Source organism: Ascaphus truei, chromosome 11 (genome assembly GCF_040206685.1).
Source record: "Ascaphus truei isolate aAscTru1 chromosome 11, aAscTru1.hap1, whole genome shotgun sequence".
NCBI classification, from domain to species: domain Eukaryota; kingdom Metazoa; phylum Chordata; class Amphibia; order Anura; family Ascaphidae; genus Ascaphus; species Ascaphus truei.
In genome coordinates, this window is record NC_134493.1 from 48594105 (window position 1) to 48613933 (window position 19829).

General features: G+C 41.6%; 1 protein-coding gene across 9 annotated transcripts in view; it reads left to right on the plus strand.

Annotated features, from left to right (window-relative positions):
• SNX29 (sorting nexin 29) overlaps positions 1-19829 on the plus strand; it is a 287808-nt gene that overhangs the window by 30427 nt on the left and 237552 nt on the right. For 8 of the 9 annotated variants that reach the window (XR_012787430.1, XR_012787431.1, XM_075566130.1 and 5 more), the window contains exons 9-13: positions 404-522; positions 2651-2744; positions 3497-3579; positions 12822-12882; positions 15178-15306. Coding sequence is in view for 7 of the 9 variants with exons in the window: in XM_075566130.1 (XP_075422245.1) it covers positions 404-522; positions 2651-2744; positions 3497-3579; positions 12822-12882; positions 15178-15306 (486 nt within the window). In the remaining 2 variants the exon portion in view is untranslated. The remainder of the gene's footprint in view (positions 1-403; positions 523-2650; positions 2745-3496; positions 3580-12821; positions 12883-15177; positions 15307-19829) is intronic. The other variant, XM_075566134.1, reaches the window with a different exon arrangement.

Consider the following 19829-nt stretch of genomic DNA (forward strand, 5'->3'; position numbering starts at 1 on the left):
TTTTTTTGGCATTATACAGTTGCATGGTAAATATGTTTTTTTTTTATTTTATTTTATTAAATCTGAATGAATTTCTCACCATTGCTATTAGATAATGTATTAGTGATTTTGTTTCACTGGATTTATGTAATAACCAGTTGTGTGCTCAAATTGTCTTCTGTGTAAATGTTTTTTAGGGATCCCTGAAATGATTGTACTTTAAGCCCCTTAACCACATGGTGTGATAAAATCTTGTCTACATCAACCTCTTAAAGGCTGAGATTGCAAGTTTGAATTTCTGTTGAATAGACCCAAATGTGTAAGTTAAAAACACTCGCAGCTACAAGTAAGATGTCAGTAGCTGAAGCCACATAACATGAACTGTGAATATGCATAATAATGCTTTTGTTTCTAATGGTTTTAGGGCATCTATAGGGAGTTCAGATAATTCCCAGATGTGCTGTTGGACTCCGTTACAGGTTCTGAATGACAATTCAGATGTTCTATTTCCTGTCAACACTGTTGGTTCTTATTCCCACTCAGGTAGGAAAAATGCTTAATATTCTTGGCTATGTTTCAAATGAATTGTAGAAACACTACTGTATTGTGCAGGGGTGGCCAACTTCAGTCCTCAATAACTGAGCCACCTGTGCTGAAGCAGGGATATCCTTAAAACCCAACCTGTTGATGGTCCTTGAGGACTGGAGTTGCCTGTCCCTGCATTAGTGCCCAACAATTGTGCACTATTCCATCTGCAAAAGCAGCGGTTTCAAACTCCAGTCCTCAAGAACCACCAACCGGTCTGGGTTGAACCCTTTGGGTGCCCTAAGATGAGGTGACTACGTCCTAGGGTCTGGCACCCCAGGGTCCCCATGGTGTGGTGTCTATGTCATGCCCAAGTAAAAGGCTTTTTTTCAGCTTGCATCCTCGTCCTGCGTTCTGGTGGCGTGCAGGAAAAAGGTAGAGGAGGACTCTGTTTCCAGATTAAGGGCTGGAGTTCAGCACTCCTGCTTTCATGCATGTACTGCCCATACTGAAGTAATGCACCAATTTATGGGGATGCCCTCAATCTTTGATGCATTACCACTGACTGTTTCTATTACATTTCATTAATTATTTTATTTAAAGATGATTATTATTTTTTTGGTTCAATTATCAACAGTTTGACTGAATGCAGATAACCAGTTATTGTTGCTTCCTGCATCACACTGCAGAGTAGTGAAGAAGACAAATGGAATCCACTTTGTTTTGGCATCACTCTCTCTGCTTCACTTTGTATTTGCTTTCTGCGGTTGGTACAGTCACTGTTAGGTGGGAGCTGATATTGGAAGCTTGTGGTTGAACTTATTCTGTCCACTGTCATTGTCCCAAGTGAGCTGTATCTGGAAAAGTATAAGGATCAGATATACCTTTTTGATATTGCAGAAGGTGTTATTTGTTTTTATAATCCTGTGAGAGGATCCATGCTGTATTGAAATGTTGGAACTGTAACAATAATTAAAGCCTTTGTTTTCTGTAATAGTAAGAAGATATGTCATTTTATATATATATATATATATATATATATAAATATTATATTTTGTTTGTGTGCGCACCTGGTAAGATACCGACCGCTGTTGTGTATTGACAATGTGCATAATAAAGTTTAATTGTGTGGTTTATACAAGCTTGGTATTCTGAGCAATAGGCACACAAAGCTTGCAGTGTTCTCTAAACTGGCAGCCTAATGTGGGCTGTTCTTTTAAACCAGGGGTGGGCAACTCCAGTCATGTCAAGGGCCATCAACTGGTTGGGTTTTCAGGATATCCCTGCTTCAGCACAGGTGGCTGTCAATGTTTGAGCCACTGATTTGAACCACCTGTGCTGAACCAGGGATATCCTGAAAAATGTTGGTGGCTCTTGAGGACTGCAGTTGCCCACCCCTGGTTTAAACCCTTTAGTTGCAGAGAGGCTTATAATGCATTTCATGCTGCTCAGGTACCAAACCGAGGAACTTGATATCCGTTTTGGTCCAAAGCTATTTTTGCTTTTGTTTCAATTTGTAATGCAAAATTCTCAGATGTGCTGTATAAGCGTCACTTAAAATAAAACTGGTGATATGAGAGGTAATACAGTATACTGTACTGTGTTCTTAGCACCTACCAGCCTGCAATAACTTTTATAATGAACGCTGCCACTTTACGGGTACAATCCTCCATACTACATTTCTGATCTGCATGGAATCTGTAGTATAAGCAATAGAAAGATTTAGAACCCATGGGACTCTTTATCTTCTACAGGTCTTCATACTCTGCAGGGTAGAGGCCTTTTTTGTCACTTTTTAGTCCACCATTTGTATCTGGTGAGCAATGCAATACTTTTTCAAACGCTTATCTCCTGAGCAAGCATCAGATTTCAAAAATAAAAACCTTGTTGAAAAAAGCAAGAAAGGTCCCCTTTATAGTAATAATCAAAAAAACAAAAATAAAAAAAAACCCCCAAAAACCATGGCGATCAGCACAGGCTGCTGCTGCTGCTGCTGCTTCAAGGTTCTTTAATCTTTGAGTAGTTTTATGCTTTTTTTTTTTGTATTCAGCTTTAAGAGATACAAGGGGATGGGAGGTGGATTGGTAATGGTGTTTACGCTGCTGGTTTGGTGTGTTACTCCTAGTAACTGATATCTATGCTGCAGATTTCACTTTGGAGAACACGCCGTATGGACAGGAGACTGAAAGTGCAGCCCTTCCAGTAAAAGTGGCTCAGAGAGGATCAGACATCCAATTCAGGTGCACAAGATGGCATTACCTGCAACTTTTGACTTGCAGAATGCTGAAAAGCATTTCATAATGACCATACTTACATATGATTACTTATAGTTTGTTCACAATAAAACTGATTAATGTTACTCTTAATATTATGCACAAGTTAGGTTTGCCTTTATCATTATCATGCATGTTGCTGTAAAATCCATTGTATCTTAAAGCTGCAGTTTAAGCAATACAGTATCCTGCATGTGTTTTTTTTTAAAATAAATCAGTTCTGTAGTAAGAAAAAGTATTTTTAGCATTTTCTGTTTAAAAAAAAAAAAAAAACAACTTTGAAAGACCAATTTTCTTGTATTCTATTTTAACAAGCATGCTTGTTCCTATAGCAACCATTTACATTCCCCATATTTTAAAGATGTCGCCAAACTTTGCCGATCAATAGACGAAGAACGAATTGACCTGCAGCTATGCAGTTCTTTAGGCAAGTAGAGATTGCCCACATGAAACTATTGAAGTAAATTTAAAAAAAAAAAAAAAACGGGAGCTTGAAATGCAACTTTAATATGGGGGCTCATTAAAGTTGCTATACGTCTATTTGACAAAACACTATCGCATGCATATACAGTAACTGGTGTTTTCCATGATGTGAGCTTTAGTTCCTCATTGTCTACATCTCTTATAATTATGTAGAGTATATTATAGGATAGGTGACTTGCTTTAAACCCTTTTGTTGATATATTGTATCCTTCGCCTTTGCTGTGTTTTCCATACAGCATGAAAGCCAGCCCTCCCGTCCCAGAGAGACCCATGAGCAATAAGTTGCTTTCAACTTCAGTGCCAGAATCAATGACCGTTCGTAAGTACTGATCCACATAGCTATTATTGCGACACCATGTTTTATTATTTTTATTTTTTAACATTTTCATTCGTGTGTTTGCTGCATCTGTGTCTCGGAAACTCCTATGCCCTGTTCCTGTCACTTCCTAATCCCTTAATAGTATTTCCTAATAAAATAGTTTTTACGTAATCGGCTTAAATATATTTACTTCTAGTATGTATGGATTTACCTTACAAAATATCATAAAACCATTCACAAAATGAATGGGCTGCTTTGTAAAGATTCAACTCGTATCGCAACATTGTGTGTGTTTTCCATGAGAAACCAATGTATACTGTATATTTGACAAATTACATTACAACTTGTAAGTGGTGGTGTAAGTTATCTTGTACTATTTAAATTCCATGAACATAATTGTATGTAAAAAAAATAACAATAATAAAGCCACTGTACTGTCTTCCGTTTTTTTGTTTATTTCTTGACCACCTGTTCCCAACAGTTCCACTTCCTTTAGGTAATGATGACATCACTTATGAATGTGAATTGCACAACAGGAAGTGGGCAGCCTAATTACCTGAGTATGTGAAAGAATTGCAACGGTGTGTTCATTCAGCTGCAATTATACAACATGTTAAATTGAGGGGGGTGGGAGTCAGGGCTGGACATATAAAGAATTATTTGATTTATAAAATCAAACAGTGGCAAGTCTTACACTATTTTAAGTGCACCCAGGAATACATTGTGTAATGTAAACAATATTTTGAAGCCATATATTGGTCTTGGTGCTTAGTGATTTGATAGAAATATAAAGAAAGCTATATAACCCAAATGTTTAATAGTTGTGCAATTCATCCCAATATTGTTTGGGGGGGAAAGTGGATTAAACTGGAATACTCCTTAAATATTTGGCAGTCGGTCACTTATTGCAATTACAATATGCATTGAAATAACGCAACGTAAAAAGTGTGTGTATGTATGTGTGTGTGTATATATATATATATATATATGCCCACGCTTGCTAAGCGGTGCTATTCTATGGGACACCTGATGCGCAAAGTAACCTTACAGCCCATTTACTTGATTGGGCCATAAGATGTCTCATGCGGGATATCACTGCTTGCTCAACGTACGTCTGTATATTTGTGAGTAAAACATATCTATTAATACTTTGCATCACACTTTCAGTGACCTAAATGCCTGAAGTTCACAACTCCGTGTTTGCACGCTTGGCTGCACACCATTCTAGTTGGTGACTGGTGCGCACACTAGGGGGAGATATTGGTCTTTATTCTTTCTTGGTATTGCAGTGTTTGCCGTTTTTAAGTCTATTGTTTCGTACTTAACCGTAACAGGCATATAGCTACAACCATGCATTCCGTGAGTAAAGTGTTTGTTTCTTGATTCCCAGCTGTGGCAAAAGCACAAAGGCAGAGTCTGTACATCCTAAGGATAACACGATTAATGATAAAGTTGATGAATGTAAAAGACATTGGTAATATGAGTGGGCCGTTTCTCGTTGGCACTTGAACGACGAGACTGAGTTACGAGCATTCGTACAGAACATGATACAATTCTATATACAGTATGGCCATGGTTTTAACTCGCTTGCTTTTTTTTTTTTCTCCTAGGGAAATCTTCTTCTGTGATAAATGGCTTAAGCTCAGCTATTAGTATGGTTTCTAAATAACAGCGAGGTTTCTTGCTCGTTGCATAGCAACGCAATTCTAAATGGATGGCAAGCATAAAATATGGAATAGAACTGTGCTGTAACAAAAAGCACACAGGCAGAGAAGCAAGAGCTCCATCGGTAGATTTATTTTTTTGTGATGGCAGAAATACAGAAAACGTATGCGAGTGCATATTTTTAGTTTCTTAACTAAAATGTTATTCCTTTTTTTTAAAAAACATTTTTGTACCTGTTTAGTTTTTATAGGATTAACTGTGTGGCTGCTGGAGGGACGTGTAGCACAGTTTGCAGGTTGTGTTGCAGGCTCATCAGTTAGCAAAGTGTTGAAAGATTAAATATTTATTCAAACCCCGCGAGCGCCGAAGCGTCCTGCGAGACGTTTTGCCCCCCAAAAGATGGGGAGTAAGGCGGCCCATGTTTGCCAAGCGATGCTATTTCACAAAACACTAGTGCTAGAAGACCTTTCTTGTAACCTACTCAAGTGAAGGTGTCTCCCAGCCACGGGTGGTGTCTTTCATGGCACCAGTTGATAAATATAGGTATAAAAATCAAAGCTTCTATTCAGTAAGGTGAGAAGCGGGCGCAATTTCAGTTAAGTGGAGTGACTTCCATTCACAGTCACTGCATTGTTATTTGTGTGTTGCTCTGCTTCTTGCTGTATTGCATAGGGGTAAAGGAAGGAATGGGGAGTAATGTTTAAAAACCCAGTCACCCAGGACTGTGCACAGTTGTACGCTTTAAATTATTCTCTTGCAAAATCAAACTAAACAGGCAATATGGTTAAATTGCTGAAAATCTCACTATTGCGTCTTGCAGCTCTCCCCACTGTTTCCCCCTTGCATAGAAACAGAAATTGATGGCAGATAATAACCACTTGTATCTATTGTAAAACCTCAGACCTTCTTTGACCCTTTGGCTTTCTTTTTTATTTTTAGGATAGCCTTATGTGTATCACAAGCATTTTACAATCCCCTTACGGTTTTGGCCTCTACCACCTGTCGGGATCCTTTTCCACCGGTCCAACACCCTTTAGGTGAAGTACTACTTTTCCGTTCAACGTTAATGTCGGTGACGCATATGGTTAGCTCCACCCATCAGTCTTCAGTAGGATAGGAAACTTCTACAGGTGTGCATACAAGGCTCCTCTAACCTGTAGTCAGTCTTTTTTTTTTTCTTCTGTCAGTAGAGTAGGTTTGTTTTTTGGACACTCTCCCCAGGAATACTAGTGTAGTTCAGCTGACAGAGAGTTCTCTTGGCTTCTCTCTCCTCTGCCAATGCTCCGGTGTCGCGTCATGGCACGGCTATCCAGAGGCCCTACTGTAGGAATGACCAGGGCGGACTGCTCAGCTGCTTCTGAGCGCAGCTGGAAATAGACCCCATGAGGGGATGCAGACGCACACATGGTGGCGCCAGAAGGTAGGTGCTCCAGAACCGGAATTGTTGGCTGGACTGGAAGTACGGTGGTAGGCTTGTGAAGGCCTTGTAGTGGACTACAGAGCACCCAGCTGAAGCAATAGAATGCTACTCGTGAGGTCTGAAAGAGCGTGAAGTGTATGCTGCAAGCTATGAGGAGCAATACAGCCAAGGGGTCATTGCCAACTCTTTCTGGGTTAGTACTACAGTAGCTCAAGTTTTATTCAAAGAGCGAGCAGAAGATTCATGGAACTTAATACTGTGTTTATCTCATGTATACAGCACCTCTGTAGGACTTCCTGAGGTGAGAACTTCAAAGTTATCAGTAAAGACTTTGCATCACAAAAAGAAAAATATCTAGAAACAGAAAAGCTGTGCAGCATGCGATAAGCCAGCATTAGAAGGAAAGAAATTATTTGAGGACTGCCTTAAAGCCGCAGAGCAGTCCAGGTTCCAGATCAAATGAATTCCTTTCTTCAATGGATGAAAGACTCAGTGATGTAGACTGTGGCGCAGAGTTCTCTCAGCTTCTCTCTCCTCTGCCAATCCAGAAGGTCTTTGAAGCGACCATCAAGGAGGTCAAGATCACAAACAAGTCTGGACAGATGAGGGTCGTCATCTGAGGAATCAAGATAGATATTGTCTGAGGGAGGACTCCTAGACTCTTCTGATCAGGAGGAGGGTGATCTGTTTGATAAGGAGCTAGTGTCGCCAACAATCTAAAGCGGTACGAGAGGCGTTGGAAATGTAAGATCCAGGAGAGAATTCACAAAGACTCTTCAGAGAGACACACAAACAAAAAGCAAGAGTGTTTTCTTTCTAAGAATATGATTGAATCAGAGTGGATACAGCCGGACAAAAAAAGTCTTGTCCAGAAAATGTTATAAGATGTACCCCTTCTCAGAGAAACATGCGAAGACTTGGTAAATGCCTCCAAAGGTTGATGTGATTACCACAATAGCGAGGAGAATGACTCTTCCGGTAGATGATGCCATCTTGTTGAAAGACGTAATGGACAGAAGACTAGAAAAATGTCCTGGATCCGGGGTGCAGCCTGAAAGAATAAATGATGCACGTTACACTTTTTTTTTTTTTTATTATTTTTTTTTTTTTAAACTTTAATAAAAATATAAGTTTTCAAACATAAATGGGAAAGGAAGGGGTACAAAAAAAAAGGGAGGGTGGGGGAACAACCATTTTGTATCGGATTTCTTACAAGCATCAACAATCACATCATATCATACAACATCTTATAACCAACCCATTCAACACACAACACTCCCAGACCCTCTCTCCTTCCGGGGGTCACACCCCAATCCAGCATCCCAGGGATCCCAGACCCTATCATACTTCCTTGTAATTTGATTCAGGAACGAGGTACGTTTCTCCATTAATTGAACATCATTAACCCTTCTAATAACCTCTCTTCTAGAGGGCGGGAGTGTCTTTTTCCACACTGCTGCCACAGCGCATCAAGCCGCCGTTAGGATATGCAGGATCAATGTAAGTGTATAGTGGTTCACATCTTCCGTGGGTTTAGCCAGAATAATTAGGGTTGGATCTAGCGGAATATCAATATCCGTCACATCTTTTATCAAAACTGTCCTCCAGTATGTCTGCATTACCGGACAATACCACCAGATATGAGCCTGATCTCCTATCTGCCCACATCCCCTCCAATATCTATCCAAGGTTCCCGGGAACACCTGCTTTAATATTTTGGGAGTGTAATACCAACGTAAAAAAAAAATATATATCTTTTGTTAATGTGCATATAGAGGTTTTATCCGCCTTCTCCCCCATATCTTCCCAGTCCTACCTTATTATTTCAGTCTGGAAATCCAGAGCCTACTGGACCATATATTTATGGGCCAGGGTATCCTTTTTGGGATTAAACCCTGGTACAGAGATGATATCAGACCCCTTTGATACATATTTTTTTTGTTTTTGTTTTGAATAGATCTTCAAATTGTGTGTAACTAGCAAATTTCTCCTCATAAAATCCCTGACACACACAATGTCGAACCTGTATGTACCTAAATAACTCAATTTGGGGTAGACCATACTTTCTCATCAATTCCTCAAATCCGCAATAGACAGACCATGGAAGTTACCAGACTTGCACCACCTGCTGGAACTGGGGCCAATAAAGCATTCAATCGCACTAGAGGCCTGGCAATTTGAGCGGAAGTTGCTAAAGCAAAAAGACCTTTCGGAGAATGCAATAAATACACTGACCCGTGCCAGAAAGGAGTCGGCATCCAAGGTATATTAACGGATCTGGTTGAGATTCCTGCACTGGGGCAAGGAAAGAAGCAGAACTGCATGAATCCTTCCTCAGCAGTAATAGTTGAATTCCTTCATATGGGTTTTTATAAAGGACTTGACCTCGGTTCCTTCGAGGCCCAGGTGTTGGCTTTTACAGAGACTACTACTAGGGTAGACTACTACTAGAGACTTAGCCAGTGAGAGGCTTATTTTCAGATTTTTACAAGTGGTAAAAAGATGTGAGACCTCAAATTTGGAATGTAACACCTGCATGGGATCTGTCTCTAGCACTACAGGCAATGGTGAAACTGCCATTAGAACCATTAGAGAACTTGTCACTAACCATGCTAACACAGTAGACCGTGTGCTTTGTCGCCATCACGTCGGCGAAAAAGAGTGGGAGAGTTGGAGGCATTATCCTGTAAGTAGCCATGCCTGGTAATACATCAGGACAAAATTGTCCAAAGCCCTGTCGCCCATTTCCTATTTAAGGTATCATCTTTTTCCATCTAAATCAAGAGATTGCACTGCCATCCTTGGTTCCTCAGCCGAAAAATCCAGAGGAGGAACAACTACACAAACTAGACGTAAAAAGATGTGTGAAGCACTATCTAGAGCGGGTGCTGGACATTAGGAAGTCAGACTATTCGTACTTCCACAAGGTACCAGAAAGAGGCAGGCGGCTTTGAACCATTAATCATTGGATCACCACCTGTACGATAACACGGTAAGGAGGCGCATAAAGACATACATGGAGACAAGTTCCTGAAAGGTTAAAAGCTCACTCAACTAGAGCGATGTCTACACCATGGGCTCTCCGAGCACAAGCATCTCCCTCGGAATTGTGTAAAGCGGCAGTGTGGTAATCCCTCCAGACATTTATAAAGCATTACAGACTTGACATCCAGTTATCTGCTGATGCAAACTTTGGGCGCAGAGGGTTACAAGCGGCGATGCAATAGAATTGGCACAAAAAGAACTCGGGCATTTGTGGTTTTTGTCCTATTTTAAAGTATCAGATTAATTTTCCCATCCTCCACATGACTGCTTGCACAGGTCCCATATGTGTCACCGCAATGAACGTTGAACGGGAAAAGAGAAAATATATTCCTTGCGGTAATAGTTTTTTTTTTCCCTAGAATAATTCATGGCGGGGATTTTTTTTTTTTTTTTTTTCCCCCTCGTGTCTATTACCTATCAAGAGGTTTAGCTTGGGGAAATCCGTAGAGTGACCAAGGGTGAGAGGAGGAGCCTTTTATGCACACCTGTAGATGTTTTTTTTTCTGTCCTACTGAAGACTCATGGACGTGTCACCACCATGAACTTATTGTGTGAAAAGAAAATTACAGGAAGAAATGCATTTGATCTTTTATCACATTTCCCCTGAACTTACCACCCTCCATTTTCCGCGTATGACCCCTAGTTGTAGCTCTTCTCTTTTTCTGAAATATGATGTTCTCCTATCTTGTAGAAACCTGTTCTATTTTTTAATGTTTGCTCTCAACTGCCAGTAAGAACCAAGTGAATCCCACAACTTGCTACTTCTCTCCCTAGCTCTGTCAAATCAGGCAGCACGTCAATTGTGTCCCCACAAACTGCAGTGTGCTTTTTGAAGTACCTGAGATATTAGCTGTCCTTTAATGTGTTTATGTTGAGGGATTGGTACAGAAGGAGCACTTTTTTTGGACCACTTAGTACTCCGTGGAGTTTTCTCCAATTTTTTTTTTCTATTTGTCTGGAACCGGTTTTTGGGGATCAGCAAGAAACTCCACTCTGGCAAGACCAATGTCACTTTGCCATGGGCAAGCCAACACAAATAGCCATTTTCTTTATTGCCTTTTTGTTTGCCATAATATACATGTAGTTTAGATTAGGGTATCGACCCATGTAAAAATGTACAATCGGTTATATTTTGAGGTTAATTAGGTTAATCCTTGAAGGGAAAGTGTGTGTGTGTGTGTGTGTGTGTGTGTGTGTCCCCTGGACACAAAATGTGAAGATCATTCAGAAGCTTCAGACAACTCCAAAAAGGTATGGAGAGATATATGTGCTGTGTATTAGCTGAAGACACCAGAAAAAGGTGAACAAATTAAAATGGCAGTGGCCTGGACATATCGCAAGAAGAAATTACATCATTCGACAAAGAGGGTTATTAATTGGATTCCAAGGGAAATTAAGAGACCAAGACGACGAAATCAGATAATGTGTTGGATCAACGTGGAGAAGAGCGACTTGCAACCCCAGTACCTGAAAGATCACTGGGGATGCTTCATCCAGCATTAGAACGACAAGGACTAAATATGATATATATGTGTTTTGTTTGTCTGGTGGTGTAAATTAAAGGGCATATACTGTTATACTGTACAGTATTACAGGGATCAAACGTTCATTTCAGTCAAGTTTTCCAGCCTTTACTAATAAATTATAAAGTGTAAAAAGATTCCTAATGATCTTGGTTAGAGGGTTATTCCAACTAAAACGAAAAAATAATATATTTGGCTGCAGTTCAGTGCAAAGCTTTTGGCATAATAACATTAGAGGCCATGATATCAGACATGCCAAAAGAGAAGCTGGTGACTATATATAATTCATGACTTTGTAGATCCTCTGGCACTGTTTTTCATTTTTGACTGTGAGCCTGTGATATTGTGTAATGCCCGGCCTGTAAGCAGACATCATGGTGGACTTGCTGTTTATCAATTTGTCAATTTCATGATCACAACACCAACTGGAGAAGCCGCGCTGTAGGACATTATAAGGATGGGTCAAGTCTATCAAGACAAATGGCTATTTAAAGAAACCAATAATTAGCATACTAAATAGGAAACTAATTAAGTTTTATACAGCAGTGTATTTCAAATAGACAAAAGGGGTTGTTCCATATGCTTGGCCCAATTATATTTGGAGGTCCCACGTAGACTGCCTTGAATCTTTATACAGTAATTGGAGGGAAAGTCCCCCTGAATATTCCTCCTTTCCAGAAAAGGACTAGTCAGTGACCGCTTACATTCTTGTCTGTCACTGCGTTACCATTGTATATAATTTAAATTGGTTGTCTGCTTCATATGGATGTCTCTTATTTTGTATAATGTGATGTGATTTGCTCCATATACGTTCCAAAGTGTTAACCGTAAAATTAAAACAGCAACGATGACTTAACTGCAGTCGTTAACTATTAAAGCATTACTAACCTTTGTTTTAGTAAATAAAGGTGTGTGTTTTTTTTGGGTGGGAGGGTGGGTTTAATTGTACAATTTTTAGGATGAAAAATTCCTGCTAACACCCAGAGATGAGCTCAGTAGTGTATTTATAGAGTACGATGATTGGCAGTGAGGAAAACAGGTTTGTTTTAGCAGAAAGATGCTCCTAGCACATGCTGGCAGAGTTTCCAGAAATGAATGCCATAAGAACTGATTATTTTTAACTTTTCAGTGAAATGTAAGCCAGGAATAGAATGTTCCTGATATGACACAGGATATTAGAAATGAAGGTTATAATTAGAAAAAGTGATTATTTGGGGACACTGCAGTGTAAGATTTGCATATAAGCTGGAAGGCTTTGTCACTGTAGCAGCTTGCAGACCAAAAAGGGTCTAACCAATCAAAAGTGGTTTGTTTCAAAACTATACAATACCTCATATTATATACTTGTCCGAAGTGTACGGTTGTCTAATTTCATCCTAGCAGTAAATGACAATCGGTTGTAGCTATGCTCATCTCCAGCAAAGTTTCCATTGTGAAATCATCCAGTAGTTTTCTTTTTGGAGAATAAAAATACTGTTTGGGTAACTAATTAAAATGTTATGTTTTGATCCCTGTACATTTTCTAAATGTTGGTTTTCATTCAATGCTAGTTCAAGCAACCGAAAAACTTTTTCTCCCCTGTTCCCCAGGTGAACTTCATCAAGCTGTTTTACTGATGAACCGGAAGGATGAGCTAGAAGAACAGAACACGTAGGTTTTGTAGTTACATTACAAATGCCGACAGCCCGTTTGCTAGCATCTTTTGTATTGATCATTGCTGCAGTTCACATCGAGGAATTAACGAAAGTACCTAAAATAAGTCATAAGAACACGTCATGTCTCGCTATGCAGGATTTAAAAATGTGAAAAATATGAATATATTTTTATCTTCGTAACAGAAGATGTCCGGGGCGTAACAAACCATGATGCGGGACGTCGAGCATAATATGCCGGTAACTGCCAGACCGGGCACGATGTCCTGCTTCATGGCTTCATAACTTCCTGCCAATATGTCTGTCAAGATTCTACTTGTGTATCATTGACATCAACCTTTTTTAGGATCAAATAGTCTTCCAGTGCCTTGTGCTGTGGGCTCATCTGGTGTTGAGTTAATCTATTAAGAAACATCTTTGCAATTTTACGTTACACTTAATTTAAAAACTACTGAGCAGGTGCTTTTTTAATAATAGTACTTAAAGCAGCACTCCTTTTGACACATTTAGATAAAAATGTTGGTGTGAAGCAGGGGTCTCTGGAGTTGAGCCTCGTTAATGTCGACTACAGGGACCTCCTGCTTCCCAAGGTACTTACCTCGGAACGAGGTGCTGCTTGCAGCTCCGCCTTTGTTAGTTGGAGCTAACATTTATTTATTTAGAAAATGTTTTACCAGGAAGTAATACATAGTTACGTCTCGTTTTCATGTATGTCCTGGCACAGAGTTATAACAATACATAATTAAATTAAAAGAACAGAGGTTATGCAGTCAATTCACAGACATTTCATGGACAGATAGAGCTGGGAAATTGGGTACAAGGGATAAAAGGGCTGGTGAGTTTCACATTGAAATAGAGAAGCTTTAACATCAGCAAACGGCTCACACCCTTTAGCTGCCCTTCAGCTGCGCCAAAGGCTGTCTGCCTTTGGGGTGACGCAGATGCACACTGAAGGGGTTCAGATTGACTGACTGCAGCTGAGAATACAAAGTTCTTTGTCTTCTTGGCTCATTAACATTCCAGTGGGTGTGGTTGACGTTCCACAAAGTACAAGTAAATGTTAACCCGTAGCACGCTGGTCATGTGCAGAGAGGAGCAGCTCTTGGACGTCTTAAATGTCCCGCATCCTGCGGGCCAATAGGAAGCTATAACATCCTCCTTTGCCGCTTCCTATTGGCCCAAGTAACCCAGGACATTTAAACTAATCAGAGATACTGTCACCCACTATGAAGGTAAGTGTCTCAGGAAACAGAGGGTCCCCGGAGCTGAAATGAACACAATTCAGCTCCAGAGACCCCCAGCTTCAAATTTATGTAAAAAAAATAAAAATGTACTGCTATTTTAAGCGAAAGCAGTATTTCAACAAAGTATTTTGCGGTGCCACACCATGTGATTAGTAAGGACGGCGGATTCACGGATTCGAAATCCAAACATCATGAATATAATTGAAGTTGTTTTTTTTTTGTTTTTTTAGGTGAACTTTCTAGTTGACAAACAAACCCCCAGATGTTTGCAGTTTTGAAAAGCTTTTCCTGATTTTTATTCTTTAGAAAAAGCAAAAACAAGAGTTCTTGTAAGACCAGAACATCATTTTATTTGTAGAACCAAAGTGCCCAACCTTAATATGTATACATTACGAAGTTTAAGTGCACATACATTAAATAAATACGCAACTACAGAGGATCTGTACCGAGATAATCATAACTCATTGCACAACTTTTCCATACGAAAATTGTAGAAACAGTATCTTTTAATACTACTTTTTTTTTTTTTTTTATAAAAAGTTATGCGATATAAAAAGAAAAGCCATATACAGTACTGATGTACTCACACCAACAAATAATGTTTTTTTTTTTAAGAAAAAAATTCAGTTACGTTTGCTGCATTCAGTTAGAACTATGAATTTTTTAATTACATTTTGGGCCATAGTATTTGTGGAGATTCTGAAAGGTCAGTGGCCCTTGGAATGTCCGGAGCCCTGTGCTACAGCCCAGTTAGCCCATGCCTTTAAGATGGCATTGTGTGGGTGGATTCGTACTGTTTAATTGGCTAGACTGTGAAGAACAGTAGCAGATCTAGTCAATATTGGTTATCCAACACCAAACACGCTACTAGTATTATCCCGTCACATACATGCACCTGTGTTAAAGAGCCAGTTCCCCCACATTTAAACATCTACTTTTGGTTACTGGGAAAAGAGTACAGCAGATAACTTGAATTTTGTTCTCTGTTCGAGGCAAAGCGTTTTGGGAGACATGACAGGTGGTGCTCTCTGTCTCTCTCTCCTTTCCAGATCACTGCGAAACCTGCTTGATGGAGAGATGGAGCATTCTGCAGCGCTCAGGCTAGAAATTGACAACCTGAAAAGAAAAGTGTCGGAACAGGAGGAGCGACATGCCGCGAAGATCCAAGCATTGGCGAGGTAGGGAACTTTAGATGGTTACACTATTCCCACATACTGTATTTCAAAAGGGGTTTCACTTCACATTGTACTGAGTGATGTAGCATCAGAACAGGCTGCATTGCGTTTAACTCTTAAATATTTTATTACAGGTTTGATGCAGGGGGTCTCCGGAGCTGAGCCCCATTAATTTCAGCCCCGCGGACCCCTACTACCAAAGATATTTACCTCCGTAGCGGGGCTGGTATCTCTGCGGTCAGAGAAACTGTGTGGGTGACATAATAACAACGTTTAAATGTCCTACGTCACGTGGGCCAATAGGAAGCTGTGATATCTGGTGCGGCTTCCTATTGGCCCGCGTGACCGGGACATTTTAAACTTCAGAGATACCTGCACCCCCTAGAGAGGTTATTATCCCTGGAAGCAGGGGGTCCCCGGAGCTGAAATTAACACAGGCTTAAAACCTGTAATAATAATAATAATCAATAAACGCGATGCAGCTGTTTTTTTGCTGCTTTAAACCATTTCATTGCTGGAAGATCACTTTTTCTAGGCCTATTCAGCATTAAAGTGGTTATAAAATGTTAGTACAGCTAAACCCCGTTATAACGCGGGTCTCGGGGTCCACCCCGAGACCACCGCGTTACTAACGGGGTCGCGAGAAAAAAAAATGGCCGCCGCGCTTTAGCGCATATTCATCCCGCGGGACAGGAGATGGGAGCGGGGATGTCCCTCCTGTCCCTGCTTCCCCCTGTCACCGCGGGACAGGCCGCGGGGCAGGAGATGGGAGCGGGGATGTCCCTCCTGTCCCCGCTTCCCCCTGTCACCGCGGGACAGGCCGCGGGGCAGGAGATGGGAGCGGGGATGTCCCTCCTGTCCCCGCTTCCCCCTGTCACCGCGGGACAGGCCGCGGGGCAGGAGATGGTTGCGGGGATGTCCCTCAGGTCGCCGCTTACCTCAGATCCCGCTGCCTGCATGGAGGTGGTAGCGGGGGGTTTCTTCTCCCCACCGCTGTCCCTGGCGCTCCCGCTGCCTGCGCGGGAGGAGGGGGGGGAGCGGGTGGTGGTGCTGGTCGCGGCCTTTCCTCTGCTCCGACCCCACCCCCCGTCTGTGTAGAGTGAGAGAGTGTGTATGTGTGTGTATGTATATGGGAGAGAAAGTGTGTCTGTGTGTGTATGTGGGTGTGAGTGTGTGCAAGTGTCTGTGAGTGTGTGTAAGTGTCTAAGTGTGTGTGCGTGAGTGTGCGTGAGTGTGCGTGAGTGTGCGTGAGTGTGCGTGAGTGTGCGTGTGTGTGTGTGTGTGCGTGTGTGTGTGTGTGTGTGTGTGTGCGTGAGTGTGCGTAAGTGTCTGTAAGTGTGTGTGAGTGTGTGTGCAGTGTGAGCAATGAGCAGTGTGTGTGCAGTGTGCAGTGTGTCCAATGAGCAGTGTGTGTGCAGAGTGTGAGCAATGAGCAGTGTGCAGTGTGTGTGCAGTGTGTCCAATGAGCAGTGTGTGTGCAGTGTCCAATGAGCAGTGTGTGCAGTGTGAGCAATGAGCAGTGTGCAGTGTGTGTGCAGTGTGTGTGCAGTGTGCAGTGTGTGTGCAGTGTCCAATGAGCAGTGTGTGTGCAGTGTGCAGTGTCAGTGTGTGCAGTGTGAGCAATGAGCAGTGTGTGTGCAGTGTGAGCAATGAGCAGTGTGCAGTGTGTGTGCAGTGTGAGCAATGAGCAGTGTGTGTGCAGTCAGTGTGTGCAGTGTGTGTGCAGTTAGTGTGTGCAGTGTGTGCAGTGTGTGCAGTGTGTGCAGTGTGTGCAGTGTGCAAAAAAAAAAATGAAAATTTTTTTTTTTTTTTAAATTTATTTATTTTTTATTTTTTAAAAACGGGAGCCACTGGAAAATCGCGTTATAACGGGGTTTAGCTGTATATCATGTTTAAGGCAGCAGTGTCACCTATATCCCTGTGTTACAGTTGCCTTTGCGTGGTAACAGTGGTGTGTTATTAACCCCACATAAATGTATTTCAAATCCATCGTGAAAGAGAGAATAGATTAGGTTCCTAACGCTGAGAAGGGTTTTTCATTAGTTTCTTTGAATTGATAAATCATAATGTGGAAAAAGGGCATACAGTCTTCAAATTTCCATCTCGAGAAGCGTGTTCTGTAAGACTGGTTGTGAAGTTCAAATAACTTCGTAAGATCCTAAAAGGACCCACCAGATGGGAATTGCCTGGGGATCAGCTGGTGAAATGTTTGCAGTAACTAAAAGCATAATAATAGAAATCAATTTTCTAGCTTCAAACTCGTCGTAGACAGTCCAGGTGCACTAGAAATAGAAATATAAAATGATCTCATTGAATAGCGAGTTTTGTTGAACTTGTCTCAGAATGTATGTTCTATTGGCAACTCCTACCCTGATTGTTATAAAATTGCATTACCCCCCTCCCCCCTGCAATCCATTTAATTGCAGTAGTAGATATACAACAGTTGAACTTATTGGCTAGTTGCCTCAAAATTCTGATCTGTCTTGGCATCCCTCATAATACAAATAAACAAGATTAGTTTGAATACACTGTATGGATATATCAACCATTATTTGCCTCACAACAATACAATCACATGTAGGTTGCTCTCCTCATATTGCATTGTCATATCCATTTCCCCTGCGTCTGCTCATATAAGTCTTGGCTCTGAAGAAGCTACACTTTCCCTGCATCTTCACTGCAAGGATCGCATACCTGGCTAGGTCCCCAGTGCAGCCGGCGGCGCACGCGGTTGTGCTCACGCTTCTCACCAGCCCCTTACCTCCTCCCTAGCTGTCCCCGGTGACTCCTCGCTTCCTGGCTCACTGCATACTGCGACGCGTCAGCCAGTAGGGGATACAACAGGATTGTGTTCCCGTGCGGCGACGCGTCACATGGTGGGCCAGGGAGTCCATCAGAGAGGCGGTTTGCTCCTGCCCCTCCCATCACCGTACACTTTGAATCCTCCTTCAGCTTCTGGAGCCCGCTGATCTCTGATGCAGTGGCTTTTCCACGGCCCCATATGCAGCATTTTCAGGTTTTTCATTTCGTGGGGGAGAGGGGGGGAAAGTAGCGGTAGGGGACTTTATTTACTCTTTAACATAAAATCCGTCATGGCTGCGCCCACAAGCCTTGTTTTGGCCACGCCCCCCGCGCCTGGGAACTCTGCCTGCAGACAACAGATCGCGGTCTAGCGCTGTGCGGGACATTAGCCTTATGCATTCTGCTCAGGACATGCATTTGTGTAATCACTCACACCTTTGTAAACTTCTGTAAATTCAATGAAGAGGAGGACAAAGGTAATAGTCACGTTTTGAAGGGACTCCCCGATGCAAGCGCTATCCCTAATCAAATCTTCAGTCCCATCAACCTCATGCACTGTACCTGTATTTCTTGGGGGGGAAACTACACTAACGGATCTAGAAGACAACATATACCTGTAGTGGTAAGCCTTCATTGTCACCCAGCCTTGGTAATTACAATGCTACATGATGCTCTTGAACAGATGGTCCAAGGCAGTGCTACTTTTATGTACAGTCCAGAAGATTTTGTATTCTAACCCAGGGGTTCTCCACTCCAGTCCTCAAGCCCCCTCCCCCCCAACAGGTCAGGTTTTCATGATATCCCTGCTTCAGCACAGGTGGCTCAATCAGAGGCACAGTTGAAGACTGAGCCTCTGATTGAGCCACCTGTGCTGAAGCAAGGATTGATTGAGCCACCTGTGCTGAAGCAAGGATTGATTGAGCCACCTGTGCTGAAGCTGGGATATCCTGAAAACCTGACATGTTGGGGGGCTTGAGGGCTGCAGTTGTGCCCCCCCTGTGCTAACCTGCAAGCAAATTTGGCAAAAAAAATATTCAGGACAGAGAAATGACTGAAACTCCGGCTTGGATCATGATGGATGTTTGTGCCAAGTTTAGGCTAGGCAAAGTTGAGTGACAGTTTTGAAAAGTATTGGATTTTCTATGCTTTGTCAACCATGGGAGCCTGTAGCTACTCAGATGGAAATAAATTGGAGATCTAGGCAACAGGGTATAAATGCTTGCATTCTTTTGCATTGATTTCAAATAAACCGAATAAATAGTTTGTTTTCAATCACTTTTGTGGATGAACTTCACAGAAAACCCAGACAACAGATAGTGGGGTAGACTTTAAATTAATTATGTTTTCAGGTAGGATATTTTTCTGCTTGTGAAGATTAATTGTGATTAAATATGGTTCTTGCTGGATGGATGAACTGAATAAACTTTTCTTATTTTCCCATTTCAAATAGGCATTTCATTTCACACAATGGTCTAACGTTATTAGAAAACATTGTTGTCTTAAGTTAAAGAATGCCAAGACATTTAAAAGAAAAAAACCCGTCTGATCTCTGGCTTCTTACATGTTTTGTGTCTTTTCTACTTCAATTATGTAACCTCCGAAAGAGACGTACGTCCATGAGGCAGCAGAACTACTTCAGGCTCAGTCTGGAGGCGGCTCAGTTGAAAGTACAATGCAAGGGAAATAGTCTTCCCGGGGATGGGTGCAGCAATAATGTTTTCGAG